At 47.8% G+C, this 17717-nt stretch overlaps 1 protein-coding gene across 1 annotated transcript in view; it reads right to left on the bottom strand.

Annotated features, from left to right (window-relative positions):
- Positions 1-10428: 10428 nt before the first annotated feature.
- Positions 10429-17717, bottom strand: part of LOC308706119 (uncharacterized protein) — a 63748-nt gene continuing 56459 nt past the window's right edge. Inside the window, exon 7 of the mRNA XM_081391499.1 lies at positions 10429-11491. Coding sequence (XP_081247625.1) covers positions 10822-11491 — 670 coding nt within the window. The 3' untranslated portion in view covers positions 10429-10821. The remainder of the gene's footprint in view (positions 11492-17717) is intronic.

Here is a 17717-nt window from a genome sequence, read left to right as displayed (position 1 = left end):
AATTGATAAATTTAATTATATCAAGTGCTGTGAGAAAAGGCTATAAATCTCCAACTCCAACATCCTCACACTCATAGCCGACTAGCCGAGACTCTTCTCCATGTGGACAGATGTGACGTAATGACGCAAAGACATGCTCGTATTTCCTGCAGAAATCCACCAGTGCCACTGGGATTAAAAACATCATTACAAACTTACCGTTTTGAATCGAGCTACGGCAAGCAGAGAACACTGGCTGGTGATGTACTTGCTCAAAAAATTATTTTGGATCATTTTTAACCCAAAAAAGCTACGGACTGCAGCTTTAAGTAAATCCACTTCACCAGCTAATTACTCCTGGACAGCGATGCCATAGAGATATACAGAGCGACCACAAAAACGCAAGTTCAAAGACAATATTCTAAAGATGGCTGTGTGCGTGTTTCTCTGGTGCATAAGGTCTTTATGTCAAAAGATCAAGGTAAATGAGATTTCTCGTGTCACGACCCCTTTAAATGTTTGTCTCAGTGCTCAGGTGAACGACACACTTTCATTAACCCTGAACACAATCACACAGACACAGAGGTCACGCTTCAAGCGTCTGTGTGTGTGTGTTTGATTCTAGTCTGTGATTTCAATCTGATCTGTTCCAGATTTCATCATTCAGACTTTTTGAACAAGTCTTTCTCACAGTTACATATTTAAACAGGGCTTGTTAATATTCACGAGTCCTGAGAGAACATGTTTAACACAGGCTGTTATAGAGGAGCTGTGTGTGTGTGGCCCAGGCTAGCTGAGCCACACAATCAGACGCCTCAAAAAGGATGTCTTTGTCTTTTAATTGATGTTTCTTTCTATATTTCTCTTGTATTTTATTGCTGTAATTTTCATGATATACAAACATTTTAATGTGCTCTATGAATAAAGTAACTTTGAAAATAGGTGAGTAAATTCAGCATGCACTTGGTATATATACTATGATATATATAATTGTTTCACATTATTAATTGCGATTAACTTTAACTTAGACAAACAAATACAAACAGGCTTATTTAAAATGTACTGAGTTTAGACGTTTGGAGCTTGAGCAACTGAAGAACCGTGTGATCCTGCTCAGTAAATGATCTCTCGTTCTTCAGGAGTGAATGGACACTGACACCTAGTGTTTCTCTGTGGAACTGTAGGATTTGTCTGCAGAGCTTCAGTTGTTCTTTCTAATCCTTTTCTCGTCTGTTTGTAAATGACAGGGTTCCTCGTCCCTTTATTTAATCTCTGTCTGAATCGACTAATCAAGGTCTTTGGTTTACCAGATGTTGAACTCTGCAGGAAAGTGTCTCTTCAGGACCAGAAGTCCAGAATCCTGGTTTACAACTAAAACTGTGATCTATTAATTACTATTATTAATAATTCTGGGAAGAATGTCAACTTTGCGAAATGCATTAACAATAATGCTGGAACAATAACACTTTTAGAAGCAATATAATCAAACACATAATTCTGCTACACAACAGAAACTGCACTTTTCTACCATGAAACGTAAAACACGTTTCTGAGAACACTTCCAATCCCTCAAGAATCAGGGTTTTCTTTCGTTTCTCTTGAGGTTCTCTTACTTCGTTACGCCTGCAGCCCTGTGTGACTGACTAATGAAGGAAAAACACACACACAAACACACACTCACACTCCTGTCATAAAGCAATATCACCATGAAGTGATGTTATGTGATTGTGAACTGATGAACAGTGTTGTAAAAGGACACACGGTCGGGTTCTCCAGTTTCCAGTGATCCTAAACTCTTGATTAACAGGTTCAGGTTCAGGTGTGATTAATGAGGGTTTAGCAGAACTTTAAAAACTAATGTGATTCTTGTGATCAGAACAATCACTATTCGTGAAATACTAAAAACAAATTGAAAACACACAGAGGCGGTTTTGAGCCGGGAGGCTTAGAAATCTTAAACAGAAGTATAAAATCTGTACATGAAGCACAATTAATGTGAAGCGCTTCTTTCCGCTTTTATCATCCTTTAATACTCCTCTGTCTGGACGCACAGAGCGGCTCTTGTGATCTATAATGCATATTGTGAAAAGCAGTTTAGAATAATTTCCAGAAGTCTCAGCGATGGAGGCCTGAAGGAAGGAGATGAGGAAAAACCATTTAACGGCCTAAAATATTCTCTGTCAACTCGCAGGGCTTTGAACTGAATATTCACACGCTCTCGCTCATCACACATCAATGATGGAGAATTATTAAATAAGTCATCGCTGGATTTACGCTGGGACCTGGAGAACAGAGAACCGATGGATGTTCATTAGTCTGAAGAACCATCCTGAGCTCAGATGATCACATTAACACAGTCTCTGAAGGGTAGAAGTTCTCACGAGTTTGGAGAACAATCATCGTCCAGAATAACATCGTCTCACGCTGAACTTTGACCTTGGAAAAACTTTGGAAAAACGTATTTTTTGGACACGCTTTATATTAGGCGGCCTTAACTAGGCCTACTTTGTGCTTAACCATTTGATACAATTTATGTATTATGTACGGTAACACTATTTTACAGTGTCATTGTTATATGTGTTACATGTACTTACAATAGTATTAACAGTAAATTATACATAATTACATGCAAATAACCCTCATCCAAATCCTAACCCTATAGTAGGCCTAAGTACATGTTGTTAATTAATACTCAATACTTAAATAGATAATTACACAGTAACAATGACACCTTAAAATAAAGTGTAACCGTATGTGTATACAGTACATGTTTGGTGCATTGTAATTACATGTAACATACTTGCATTTAATTAACTGTTAAAGCGTAACTCTCGCCAAAATGCAACCTAGGCTCTTTTTGTTTATCTACCTGAGACAAACTTTCCTTTAAAAGCATAATTAGAATAGAAACGCCACTTTTAAGTTTGACCGTATTTTCGTTTTTGTGATAAGGTGTAGAGAAGGACCCAAAAGCAGAGAAAGCATTCAACAGTCTTTATTTAGAGATGCTGGCAGAAAGAAGCGGTAAAGAACAAAACACTTCTTAATCAGATAACACAAGTTCTTCCGTAGACTTCGGGTAATCGAAACAACTTTCTTCCGTAGACTCAGGGTTGAAAGCACAAGGATAACATAAAGTCCCGTTGCACGAAGTGTGCGTAAGAGGTACTCGCCCAGATGCGTGAGCCCACAGATTCGCTCCAGCGAACAGGATAGAACAGCTACAAGGAGCGGCCACCAGTCGGAAACTCTGCACACAGTATAGCTCAGTGGAGATGACAATCACACGAGTAGATACCTCTTAGACAGGACACGATCACACGACAAGATGCCCGTAGACAAGACACGACAGGATTTGCACAGATGTAACGTATGCACAAACACATGAAATAATCTGGCGACAAGACAAGGGAAGGTCAGAACAATAAATAGCAAACCCTATTAGGGAAAGAGAGAGCAGGTGAGAAAGTAATGAGAAGACAAAGAGAAAGTAATGAGGTTCAGCTAGAAATGATCAGAATGTAAAGGAGCGGCATGAATGAATGCGTGTAAAGCGTGGGAGTGTGTATGAGTGTGTGTGTCGTGTCCAAAAGGGGGAGACAGAGTAAAGAAAGGAAAAGCCAGGATCATGACAGGATCATGACAGTACCCCTCCTTTAACGAGCGCCCCCTGGCGCATCTAAGGGAGCCTGCTGACGGGTACGGAGGAAATCATCAATGAGCGAAGGGTCCAGGATGTCCCGGGCGGACACCCAACTTCTCTCCACAGGACCGTACCCCTCCCAGTCCACTAAATATTGGTGCCCACGACCTCGGCGACGCATGTCGAGGAGCTTGCGAACCCTATAGACGGGTGAATCAACAATACGGACCGGAGGAATTGAGGGACGCACAGGCGCGCGTAACACTGGTTTTACGCATGAAACGTGGAAAACGGGATGGACGCGACGTAGATTGGGAGAAAGCGAAAGTTTAACTGTGACAGGATTAAAGATCTTGACGATACGGAACGGTCCGATGAAACGAGGAATAAGCTTGCGAGACTCAGAATGGAGAGGTAAATTGGATGTGGATAACCACACTCTTTGACCACAGACGTAACGAGGACTCTTTATGCGACGCCTATTTGCAGCGATGCTCATGCGTTTCCAAGAAATGACAAAGGGCAGATTTCACCCCTCTCCAAGTGCGTTTGCATCGATCGACAAATGACTGGACGGACGGAACATTAGATTCTGCACTCTGCGAAGGGAACAAAGGTGGTTGGTAGCCTAGGCAGCCCTGGAATGGAGAGAGACCCGTAGCAGACGTAGGAAGCGAGTTGTGCGCGTATTCAGCCCAGGCGAGCTGGTTTGACCATGACGAGGGATTACGATGCGCTAGACTACGAAGAGAACGTACAACGATTTGATTGGCTCGTTCGGCCTGACCGTTAGTTTGTGGGTGAAAACCCGAGGAGAGACTAGCGGACGCTCCGATGAGACGACAGAACTCCTTCCAAAATTGGGAGGAGAACTGTGGCCCTCGATCGGAGACAACGTCAGTAGGTAACCCGTGTAGTCTAAACACTTGGTCGATCAAAATTTGAGCCATCTCCTTAGCGGATGGGAGTTTTGCAAGAGGAATAAAGTGCGCAGACTTGGAAAAACGGTCAACGACAGTAAGGATGACGGTGTTCCCAGCCGACGAAGGTAGACCCGTAATAAAGTCATAGCGATATGGGACCATGGGCGTGACGGAACTGGTAACGGACGTAACAAACCGGCCGGAGGAGAATTACTGGACTTAGTTTGGGCGCAATCTACGCACGAGACGACATACCGACGTGTATCATGATCCAGAGTGGGCCACCAGAAACGTTGACGAACGGTAGCAAGAGTGCCCCGTACGCCGGGATGGGCAGTGAATTTAGAAGCATGACCCCAATGTAGGACAGAACAACGGAGATGAACCGGAACAAACAGAAGGTGCCTGGGACATTTACGCGGAATGGAAACGCGGGCGAGAGCGCGCTTAACTGACATCTCGATTCCCCAGGAAACTGCTCCTACCACTCTACCTGGAGGGATAACCCCTTCAGGTGTTGTAGGAGTGGAGGAAGAGTCAAAGATGCGAGAGAGAGCCAGGGTTATTATAGTTTTGCATTTTTCATTAGTTTTTATTTTTATTTCGTTTTGACTTTTTGTTTTCAAATTCAGTTTAGTTTTAATTAGTTTGTAAAGTGGGTTTGCTAGTTTAGTTTAGTTTTTATTTTTTGAAAATGCTTAGTTTTAGTTTAGTTTTTATTAGTTTTAGTGTTAGTTTTAGTCTTTTTTTGTAATTTGGGTTATTTGTCAGGGGCAAGATTCAAAAAGGTCGGAAAAAGTATTGTGTAATAATAACACAACAAAAACATCATACAATTTTAGAAAATAGCCAATAGCCTACTCATCTTTAAGCAGCAAACATTCAGTGTAAAAGTAAAAAAATGACATAACATTATTTTATATTTGAATCACAGCTTATAGTGTTTTGACATCGACAACCACAACCAAAAAGTGCATTTTACCTCAAACTTGCGACTAGTTAACTTTCTAAAGAAGGCCAATCGCTTCTCGGGTCGACATTAACACACTGACAAAATTATATTCAGAATTTAAAATATTTTTATACCACTTTTTAATGTGTGATTGTGTAAAGGTATTCACGAGATAGAGATACCAACCTTTCGCGAACTTGCTTTCAACGTCGAACGAACACTCGTTCTCATGGAGACGCGGTGTGCACGGAGGGGAGGGGCTGTGTGTGTGTGTGTGTGTGTGTGTGCGTGCGCGCATGTGAGAGACGCATGCGGAAAGGAAATGCAGCTTAATGAATACGCTGCGTGTTTTAAATAGCGTTAAAAAATTAAAGACCTTGACAAAGACGAAAACTAAGGACATTTACTCTATAATTTTTATTTTATTTTAGTTAGTTTTGCCAAACACACGTTACAGTTTTAGTTAGTTATCGTTTTTTTGCAATGCCTCGTTTTTATTTTTATTTCAGTTAACGACAATGTTTTTTCCCACCTAGTTTTCGTTTTTTCGTTCGTTTTCGTTAACGATTATAACCTTGGAGAGAGCGTCAGGTTTAACGTTCTTAGAGCCCGGACGATATGAAATCGTGAAATCGAACCGCGTAAAAAACAAAGCCCAACGTGCTTGGCGAGCATTCAATCTTTTTGCTGTTCGAATGTATTCAAGATTCTTGTGATCTGTCCATACTAGAAAAGGAACAGATGACCCCTCTAACCAGTGTCTCCATTCACCCAAAGCTAAACGAATGGCTAGTAGCTCACGGTCTCCCACGTCATAGTTACGTTCGGCGGGCGAAAGGCGATGAGAGTAAAAGGAGCAGGGATGAACCTTTCCATCAGCGGCGGAGCGCTGGGAAAGGATAGCTCCGACCCCGACCTCTGACGCATCGACCTCGACTATGAACTGTCTGGAGACATCGGGAAAGAGCAAAATAGGCGCGGTAGTGAAAAGGGTCTTCAGACGATCAAAAGCGCCTTGGGCAGGAGCAGACCAGTCGAATTTGGCTTTCACCGACGTTAAGGCAGTGAGGGGGGCAGCTACCTGACTAAAGTTACTGACAAAACGACGATAAAAATTTGCAAAGCCCAGAAACCGCTGGAGCGCTACACGAGAATCAGGAACAGGCCATTCGGTGACCGCCTGGACCTTGACCGGATCCATGCTGATACCTTCCTCGGAAATAATTGATCCGAGGAAGGTGACAGACGGGACATGAAACGAGCATTTTTCAGCTTTGACAAAAAGTTTGTTCTCAAGCAGGCGTTGGAGAACCCGACGTACGTGTTGTACGTGCACTTGGAGAGAGGGCGAAAAAATTAAAATGTCGTCAAGATAAACGAATACAAAAATGTTCAGCATGTCCCGAAGCACGTCATTAACGAGTGCCTGGAACACTGCCGGAGCGTTGACGAGGCCGAACGGAAGAACCCGATATTCAAAGTGCCCCAGGGGTGTATTAAACGCGGTCTTCCACTCATCCCCCTTCTTAATGCGAACGAGGTGATAAGCGTTTCGTAAATCGAGCTTGGTGAAAATCTTTGCTCCCTGCAAGAGTTCGAAAGCCGAGGACATCAACGGTAAGGGATAACGGTTCTTGACCGTGATCTCGTTCAGCCCACGATAGTCAATGCAGGGACGCAAAGAGCCGTCTTTCTTCTTAACGGAAAAAAAAACCGGCGCCCGCGGGTGAGGACGAAGGAACAATAGTACCCGCATCAAGGGATGCTGACAGATAGTCTTCGAGTGCTTCGCGTTCGGGGGCGGACAATGAAAATAACCTGCCGCGCGGGGGCGTAGAACCTGGGAGGAGCTCAATACTACAATCATATGGTCGGTGAGGAGGAAGGGATGCCGCCCGGGACCGGCTGAACACCTCACGCAGATCGTGATTTTCCTCCGGTACCCCGGACATATCACCTGGCTCTTCCTGAAAAACAGAGACAGATGACACCGGAGGAATGGCAGAGGTTAAACAATCAACATGGCAAGACAATTTCCATGACACGATAGAATTCTCAGACCAATTAATCTGGGGGTTGTGTTGGGCTAGCCAAGGGTGTCCTAGTACAACAGGGCAAAAGGGAGAACAAAAAACAAGAAAAGAAACTGTCTCTTTGTGATTCCCAGAAACTATGAGGGAAATAGGAACGGTCTTCTTACGAATCTTTGGCAGTGAACTGCCGTCTAAGGCATAAAGTGGCGTAGAGTCTGCTAGGTCAATAAGAGGAATACCTTGCTCTTGTGCCCAAACTTCGTCAATGAAGCACTCCTCTGCCCCGGAGTCAATCAACGGCGAACAGGGGATGGAAGAACCAGACCAGCGGAGACAAACAGGAACAGTAGTACGGGCCTTTAAAGGAGGATCCTTTGATGTTGCGCTCGCCAGTAGCCCTCCGTTTACTGGCGAGCGTTGGCTTTTACTGGGCATGACAAAACGAAGTGTGTAGATGCGGCGCAGTACATGCACAGGCGGTTTAGTACTCGCCGCTCTCGTTCCTTGGCGGAGATTCGCAAACCTCCCAGCTGCATAGCTTCGGGCTCCGGTGCCGCATGAGGCGGAGAAGAAACAGCGGGTGGAGACTGTCTAGCAGAATACTGACTGTGCGCCCGACGGCGCAGATCAAAGCGCTTCTCAATTCGGATGGCCAGGTCGATTAACAAGTCAAGCCGAGTAGGTACTTCGCGGATGTAGATCTCCTCTTTTACATCAGAATTAAGCCCCTCCAGGAACCGGGACACTAAAGCTGGTTCATTCCAGCCCGCAGTGGTGGCGAGGGTGCGAAATTCAATCGCAAAGTCTGCTGCGGAGCGCCTACCCTGTCGCAAGGCGGATAGCGCCCGTGAAGCCTCCTCCCCGTGAGTTGACCGGTCGAATACCCGAATCATCTCCTCCTTGAACCGGGGAAAGTTGAACACACAGTCCGCCTCAGCCTCCCAATTTGCCGCGCCCCACTCACGAGCTCTCCCAGTGAGTAACGAGATGACAAAAGCGACTCTGGCTCGATCCGTGGCATACGTAACAGGCTGCAGAGAAAAAACAACCTCGCATTGAGTCAGAAAGGGGCGGCATTGCATTGGCTCACCTGAATAACAAGGAGGATTGTTGATACGAGGCTCCGGTGCCTCGCGGTGATCCTGCGAGGCTGGTATTTCTCGGGGAGAGTGATGGAGGCGGTTGGAGAGGTCCGTAACCTGGGAGGCGAGAGACTCAACGGCGTGTCTGGCAGCCGACAGCTCCTCTTCATGTCGGCCTATCATCACGCCCTGTAACTCCACCGCTGTCTGAAAAGGATTGCCACCTGCTGGGTCCATGCTGGCCAGATTATTCTGTGATAAGGTGTAGAGAAGGACCCAAAAGCAGAGAAAGCATTCAACAGTCTTTAATTAGAGATGCTGGCAGAAAGAAGCGGTAAAGAACAAAACACTTCTTAATCAGATAACACAAGTTCTTCCGTAGACTTCAGGTAATCGAAACAACTTTCTTCCGTAGACTCAGGGTTGAAAGCACAAGGATAACATAAAGTCCCGTTGCACGAAGTGTGCGTAAGAGGTACTCGCCCAGATGCGTGAGCCCACAGATTCGCTCCAGCGAACAGGATAGAACAGCTACAAGGAGCGGCCACCAGTCGGAAACTCTGCACACAGTATAGCTCAGTGGAGATGACAATCACACGAGTAGATACCTCTTAGACAGGACACGATCACACGACAAGATGCCCGTAGACAAGACACGACAGGATTTGCACAGATGTAACGTATGCACAAACACATGAAATAATCTGGCGACAAGACAAGGGAAGGTCAGAACAATAAATAGCAAACCCTATTAGGGAAAGAGAGAGCAGGTGAGAAAGTAATGAGAAGACAAAGAGAAAGTAATGAGGTTCAGCTGGAAATGATCAGAATGTAAAGGAGCGGCATGAATGAATGCGTGTAAAGCGTGGGAGTGTGTATGAGTGTGTGTGTCCAAAAGGGGGAGACAGAGTAAAGAAAGGAAAAGCCAGGATCATGACAGGATCATGACAGTTTTAGGTTAAATGCCTTGTGAATGGGAGTGAATGGGGCACTTCTATGATAGCATCAAAAATCACTATATTTAAAACACTAAGAAGACTCGACACAACATTAAACTGTGCTGGAAGTGTCACCAGCGGCTCTACACATGAACTCCAGCATTTGTACCTTTGAGGTACTAATATGCAGTCTTTAGCTACAAATGTGTACACTGTAAAAAGAAATTACATCCCCAAGTCAAAAATTTCAAGTGACCGATAACATCTAAAATTAGTCTGACGTATTATTTCTCATTGGGCCAATTGAAAAATTTAGATGTTATCGGTCACTTGAAATTTTTGATTTGGGAGGGTTAGACATTTTTTACAGTGCACCATTTGAAAGGGTACCACCACAATGACCATTTCTGCACAAATGATATTAATGTGTCTTATTATGAGAGAAAAGAGATCTTGCAGTTCAGTCAGCTGCTCTCTTTGGCATTTGGCTGTAATGTAATTAAACAAAAACTTTAAAAAATATATTATTAGGATCTGTTACTCCAGTGTGATTTATACATATGAACACCATATCATGTCCAGACTAGTGTGAACTGTTTTGCATAATTATTTATTTATTCATTTACTTACTTAAATGTAATTTACTTACACTTCTTCAGCTCAAATATGTAGTCGTATGCCATAATACATTCAATCGCACACCACAGAAATCTCTGTGCATCGTAATCCTCAGCAAGAACATCTCCTTAACAATTTTTACAAAGTTTTTCTAAAATCACACTGATCAAATAAATCTATTACCAAATAATAATAAAAAGAGGAAGAGATTATAAACCTTTTTTTTATAAACCATTTTAAAGACAATTTCAATTATGGCTTAAATACAATTATTTTATTCACTTTGAATTCAAATACAGTTACATTTTATATACATGTCTTATATTGTTTTGGAAGTGTAAAATATAACGCACAATATATACACACACACACACAAAATGTGTCTTTTGACAATCTAGAGCAAAAGAAATGTAATCTTACACTTTAATATCTGTGTCACAAAATATTGTTTTCCTTTAGAAAAAAAACAACAACAAAAAAACAGTGCTATTCTGCGGATCCTATTTAATTCTAACTTTTGCTGATGTAACATTAATCATTGTAGGACATCAATAATTATCAGTCATTAATTCAAGCTCTCTGATATTCTTTCTCTCAGTTTACTGATGTCATTCATGGTGTTCTGTAACTGATTAAGTCCTTCCCTCATTTCATTAATGAATGTCTCTGCTTTTTTTCCTAAACTCCTCTTCCTCTGTTGGTTTTGCAGGCTCGTCCTTGTTGTCTTCAGTAATTTCGTCCAAAAGTTCAAGCATTTCACCAATCTTAGCTGAAGTTTCGGAGAGGTTTTCAGTCAAATGTAAAGTTGTACGCTCTTGAAAGCAGTGGTTAAAAAGATCGCGTATTGCAGTGAGTTTGTGCTCTGGTATCGTAGGGTCTCTCAGTATTTCCTCAATACGCTGAAACACTTTTTCCAGCAAGTTAATCATAGGACTCATTTTGTTCTGAAGTTCTTTAAGTTTAGTTTCAGTGCTTTGTTTCATTTTCTTCTCCTGCTGTGATTTTCTGAATTTCCCAACACGAGCAGTAACTCTGGCAGCTGCAGCCGCAACTACAGCCGCTCCTAATCCCGCAACAGTAGCAGCAGCCCCCAGAGTAGAAAAAGCTGCAACTATTCCTGCAATCATGGCAGCCCCTCCAGTTGCTCCTGTTGCTGCTCCTATTGCTAATATTGCTCCTATTGCTCCATATCTGAGCTCAAAAGCACATATGTAATCTTCTTCAAACTCTTTGGTGAGCTTGCTCATATTCTCTATATGTGTCTGACATTTAGTTTTCTCATATAGCATATTCAATTCAGCTTTGAGATGAAGAACATCAGATCTAGAGAAAACACAGAAACATCAAGAAATTTAGTATGTTTTGTAATGCAAATATTTAAATTTTATGGTGCACATTAACTGACGTACTGTAGATGAAACGTCTCGGTTACGTATGTAACCCTCGTTCCCTGAGTAGGGAACGGAGACGTTACGTCGGATGACGACGAATGGGGTTTCGCTTAGAAATCCTATCATCTTCGAGTATTAAAACACGAGCCAATGGCAAAGAAATGCCATGGGTCTGCGGAATTTGCATAGCGTAACTCCGCCCCGCCCTGGGGGTATAAAGGAAGTCGCTGGCAACATGCAGATATGTCTTCGCTGAGGAGCCGAGACTGAACTCAGGCGTTCCAGCGGTACAGCGGAAGTGGCAGGGAGACGTAACGTCTCCGTTCTCTACTCAGGGAACGAGGGTTACATACGTAACCGAGACGTTCCCTTTCGTTGTCACTCCGAGTTACGTCAGATGACGACGAATGGGGTTCCCGTATAATCACGCCACCTCTCGACTGTCTTCCAGTGCCCTGCGTAAGTCTGAGCTCCCTGTCGTGAGACTAGCACGGACGAAGGAGTCCTACTTAACACAGGAATACCAAGGTACACTGGGAAGCATATCCAGTGGAAATATGCAATCATGCCCAACCCGAAGGGGGGGACTGGGAATACACATATGACCCCGAAGGGCTGCATACGGAGTAACACTGGGGTGTCCAGCCGCAGGTGGAATATTTCAACCCCAGGGGTGGCAAGGTGGCTTGCCAAGGGAAAGACACATGCTCAAAGAGGCTTACAGTGGAAATACACATGTGGGGGTCGCCCGAAGGGAACCATGCACATGGAGACACCTAGCCAAGCGCGAAAGCAGCCAGTGGCATAACTCTGGCGTTGACGTCGTCAGTGCTGGAGGAGACTCAGGGCTTATGAGGCTCACCTGAGGAATATCGCACGTATCCCGTCCGTGGAGAGGAATGGCGAGCAAGCGAAGACACCTGAGCAGAATCTAGCACCGGCTAGTTGAAGCGAGTACATGAGAAGAAACTGGCTCTACTCGGAGATTGTAGAATCTCGCGAATGTGTTAGGTGTCGCCCAGCCTGCAGCTCTGCAGATGTCTGTTAGCGAGGCACCATGCGCTAGAGCCCAAGAGGATGCCACACTCCGAGTGGAGTGGGCCGTCACACCAAGGGGGTATGGTCGACCTTGCTGCTGGTAAGCCAAAGCAATGGCGTCCACTATCCAGTGAGACAACCTTTGCTTGGAGAGAGCCTTCCCCTTCAGCTTCCCACCATAACAGACAAGAGCTGGTCTGAGGTCCTGAAACACCGCGTTCTGTCTACGTAAGCACGAAGGGCGCGTACTGGACAGAGCAGTGCCAAGGCTGGGTCTGCCTCCTCCAAGGGCAGCGCTTGCAGGTTCACTACCTGGTCTCGAAAGGGTGTGGTAGGAACCTTGGGCACATATCCAAGCCGGGGTCTCAGGATCACGTGAGAGTTAGCCGGCCCGAATTCCAGGCACGCTTCGTCAACCGAAAATGCCTGCAGGTCCCCTACCCTCTTGATGGAGGCCAATGCAACCAGGAGCGCTGTCTTCATTGACAGGAACTTAAGCTCCACTGATTGTAAAGGCTCAAATGGAGCACTCTGCAGGGCAGTTAAAACCACTGAGAGGTCCCAAGAGGGTACGAGGGGAGGACGAGGAGGATTTAGTCTCCTGGCTCCCCTCAGGAACCTGACAATCAGGTCGTGCTTTCCCAAGGACTTACCATCAACTGCGTCGTGATGTGCGGCAATGGCGGCAACATACACTTTCAGGGTGGAGGGAGGCAGCCTTCGCTCCAACCCTTCTTGCAGGAAGGAAAGCACGACACTGACGGGGCATTTCGTGGGTTCAAAATTTTTCGAAGAACACCAGGTGACGAAGAGGTTCCACTTCAACACATAGACATGTCTCGTGGACGATGCTCTAGCGGAAGTGATGGTAGCCACCACCGCTGGTGGTAGGGTACTCAAACCTGCCTCGTCCCGTCCAGAAGCCACACGTGGAGGTTCCAAAGACCGGGACGAGGGTGCCAAAGGGTGCCCCGTCCCTGAGAAAGGAGGTCCTTCCTCAGAGGAATCGGCCAGGGAGGTGCTGTCGCAAGGAGTATGAGTTCTGAGAACCAGGTGTGGTTGGGCCAGTATGGGGAAACCAAAATAACCTGCTCCTTGTCCTCCCTGATCTTGCGCAGGGTCCACGCAAGAAGGCTCACTGGGGGAAGCGCATACTTGCGTAGGCCCCGCGGCCAGCTGTGCGCCAGTGCATCCGTGCCGAGCGTGCCCTCGGTCAGGGAATAAAACAGGTCGCAATGGGACGAGTCGTGGGAGGCAAACAGGTCTACCTGTGCGTCGCCGAACTGATCCCAAATCAGCTGGACCGTCTGGGGATGGAGCCGCCATTCTCCAGCGAGAGGCCGAACTCGAGACAGCTCGTCGGCCGCCTGGTTCAGGTGTCCCGGGATATAAATGGCTCGAAGCGACCTCAGATGCTTCTGACTCCATATGAGGAGGTGGCGAGCGAGTTGCGACATACGGCGGGAGCGTAGACCACCTTGATGGTTGATGTACGCTACTGTCGCGGTATTGTCTGATCGGACTAGTACGTGCTAACCCATGAGCAACGCATGGAAGCGGTGCAGGGCGAGACGTACAGCCAGCAACTCGAGGCAATTGACATGCCATAGGCGCTGGGGTTCTGTCCAGGAGCCCGCGGCAACATGTCCATTGCACATGGCGCCCCAGCCCGTGGTGGAGGCATCTGTTGAGACAACAACATGCCGGGAAACTCGTTCCAGGGGCACTCCGGCCTGTAGAAAGCTGAGGTTCGACCACGGGGTGAAGGTCTGACGGCAGGCCGGAGTCACTGGGACCCGGAGCTTGCCGTGTTGCCATGCCCACCTCGGGACTCGATCGCGAAGCCAAAGCTGAAGCGGTCTCATATGAAGCAATCCGAGCGGCGTTACTGCGGCTGCGGATGCCATATGCCCCAGGAGCCTCTGAAAAAGTTTCAGTGGGACCGCACTCTTGCCCTCGAACTGGCGAAGACAAGTCAGCAGTGATTGCGCGCGCTCGCTCGTAAGCTGCGCGCACATGGCGACCGAGTCGATTTCCATACCGAGAAAAGAGATCCTCTGCACTGGGCAGAGTTTGCTCTTCTCCCAGTTGACCCGAAGGCCCAGACGAGCTAGGTGCCGGAGCACAAGATCCCTGTGTTCGCAAACCTGGTCTCGAGAGTGAGCTAGGATCAGCCAGTCGTCGAGATAGTTCAGGATGCGAACCCCGTGTTCGCGTAGGGGAACAAGGGCTGCCTCGACGACCTTCGTGAAGACGCGAGGAGACAGGGCTAGCCCGAAAGGGAGAACCGCGTACTGGTATGCCTGCCCCTCGAAAGCAAACCGTAGAAACGGTCTGTGTCGAGGTAAAATGGAGACATGGAAGTAGGCGTCCTTCAGGTCGATCGCTGCAAACCAATCCTGTGGCCGCACACACTCGAAAATGCGTTTGGCCGTGAGCATCTTGAACGGCAGCCTGTGAAGGGAGCGGTTCAGGACGCGCAGGTCCAGGATTGGTCGTAACCCACCCGATTTCTTCGGAACAATGAAGTAAGGGCTGTAGAAGCCGGACCTCATTTCGGCTGGAGGGACAATCTCGATCGCACCCTTCGCCAGTAGGGTGGCGACCTCCGCTCTCATGACAGGGGCATTGCCACCGACCATAGTGAAGCGGACTCCGCTGTAGCGGGGAGGAGATCGCGCGAACTGAATCGCGTAGCCGAGCCTGATGGTTCTCGCGACCCAGCGGACAGTCTGGGAAGCTCTAGCCAGGCTTCCAGAAAGTGCACCAGCGGGGTCATACGAACCACAGACGTACCGTCGGGGGTGCAGCGAGGAGGAATGACCGGCCCCAGCGTGGGTGGCATAGCGGCCCGGTGCGGGGGCACGGTCATTAGCTGCGTCCTGCCAGAGAAGGCCAGGGGAGGACCAGTGTCCCACGGGGGCGTGCTCTGGCAGGGGTCTGGCGACAGAGGGGGATGAGAGGAGCGTGGCCCGTGGGCGGCGCGTGCTGTCATTCACAGCCTCTTGGGGCTCAGAGAAACAGCATCAGTTCTTTTGTAGAGATTCTGCCCCAGCCCTCCAGCAGGGGAAGGAGTGGTCCTGCTACCAGCTCCTGAAGAACTGAGCCCTAACTCCAAGCTGCCTGTCTCAGGTTTGTGCTGCTCAGCCAGGTGTTAGCCGGCTAAGGGGCAGAGACAGGCAGTGCCAGCCTCCAGCGACCTCCTCGTGCTCGGACCGGTGAAGGCTCGAGGGAAGGAGTCGCATGGAGGTGGCGTCGGCGGGAAGCGGACTAAGCAGACCACACCAACGGATGACCGTCAGTGCAGAGCCTCAGTCCGCTTCTGGAGTGATCGAAGACTGTTGGGCGCAGTCCTCAACCACACCGCCGACCAGGCTGCCCGCCTCAGGGTGCTGCTTAGGCTGACGTGGCAGTCTAAGGGGCGGAGACGGGCAGCGCCACCCTCCTGCGACTTCCTCCTACTCAGAGCTGGTGAAGGCCCGAGGGGAGCAGCCGCATGGAGGGGGCCTTGGCGGGAAGAAGACAAAGGAGACCGCACGGATGGATGACCATCGGTACAGAACCTGAGTCTGCTTCAGGTGGCCGAAGCCACACCACCAAAGAGCTCAGCCTGGGACATGGGGGAGCTGAGAAAATTAATTCTCAGACCCTACCACATCAACCTGGCTAAGCCCATGTCTGGACCACATAGTGGACATCACCTGACCCAGGATCACGCAGGTACCGATGTCGCCCGAGAGCGAGGTCAGTAGTGTGCGCGGCGGAACAACCAGGCCGGGCATGGGAGGCATGGCGTCCCAGCATAGGGGCGTGGTTAAAATTTTCCGCGTTCTGCCAGGGTTGGCCAGGGAAGGACTAGCGTTCCACTGCGGCCGGTTCGACAGAACTCCCGGGACAGCACTGCATCGAAGGCGCAGGCGACACACAGTACTGCATGACCGTGCCACGATAGTGACAGGGAACATACAGACCATGATCACCGTGCGATCGAAAGCAGCGAAGGCGGAGGACACCCGCGAGCCGCGAAAGTCACGTGGAGTCTCGCGCAGCGCAGGCGTCCTGATGCACGTCCGGGAGAAGCTTACAGCGCTCGGGGGGAGGGCGGGGCCACTCCAGCCGATGCTTTCAGCTGCCCGGGAAAGCATGGCTGACAGCTCTGGATCGGTCCCGGCAACGATGGTACTCCCGTGGGAGGCAACGCAGTCGAAACTTCATTTCCAGAGGAATCAAGCCCGCCTTGTGATGCTGTGAGTGCATGGTCTGCGATGTGGAGGGGGGTGTGGCCCGAGGAATTGACTCGTCGGTTGTTGTGCCACACCAAACCCTCAGATCACCCTGGCCACCAGCCAAAGTATCCCCTCTCGAGGAAGAGATAAATTGGGGTGTGGCAAAGGGGACTCTGCTCACATGGAGATTATTGAGTCTTGATCTATAAACATCGCGATGGTCATGTTCCCGCAATGAAAACATGACTCCTCAACGAGCGCTGCCAAGCGTGATTAAGCCCAACACGCAAAACAGCGCTCGCGACCGTTAGGCAGATGACCGCACAGTGCGCACACACATCCAGAAAATACACGGGCGAACCGTCTTGAAAAAGACGTGCCGCGTGCAGCTCTTTTAGAGAGTGGAAAAGCTCAGCAGAGTGCTGAAGCGCCCAGGGAGAAACACACACACTGTCGGCAGATTACTGCACAAATCAGCAGCAGGAAATGCGATCTCGCTGGAAAGCGCCGTCACACAAACACACTGAAGAGTCGCTCGTCTCGAAGAGATTTGAGATGACACTCAAAATGCTTGTGGAGTGAAGTACTGAACTTGGCTCCGAAGCGAAAACATATCTGCATGTTGCCAGCGACTTCCTTTATACCCCCAGGGCGGGGCGGAGTTACGCTATGCAAATTCCGCAGACCCATGGCATTTCTTTGCCATTGGCTCGTGTTTTAATACTCGAAGATGATAGGATTTCTAAGCGAAACCCCATTCGTCGTCATCCGACATAACTCGGAGTGACAACAAAAGGGAACTGAGTTTCTTGCGTTCATTTTGATAATTTAGGCCTATGCTATATACTGTATATTTGTATAACAATTTGTTTAAACACCCAGACTATTATGATG

Source organism: Scardinius erythrophthalmus (assembly GCF_964197995.2).
Source record: "Scardinius erythrophthalmus genome assembly, chromosome: 17".
Lineage (NCBI taxonomy): Eukaryota > Metazoa > Chordata > Actinopteri > Cypriniformes > Leuciscidae > Scardinius > Scardinius erythrophthalmus.
This window is presented reverse-complemented; position numbering and strand designations above follow the sequence as displayed.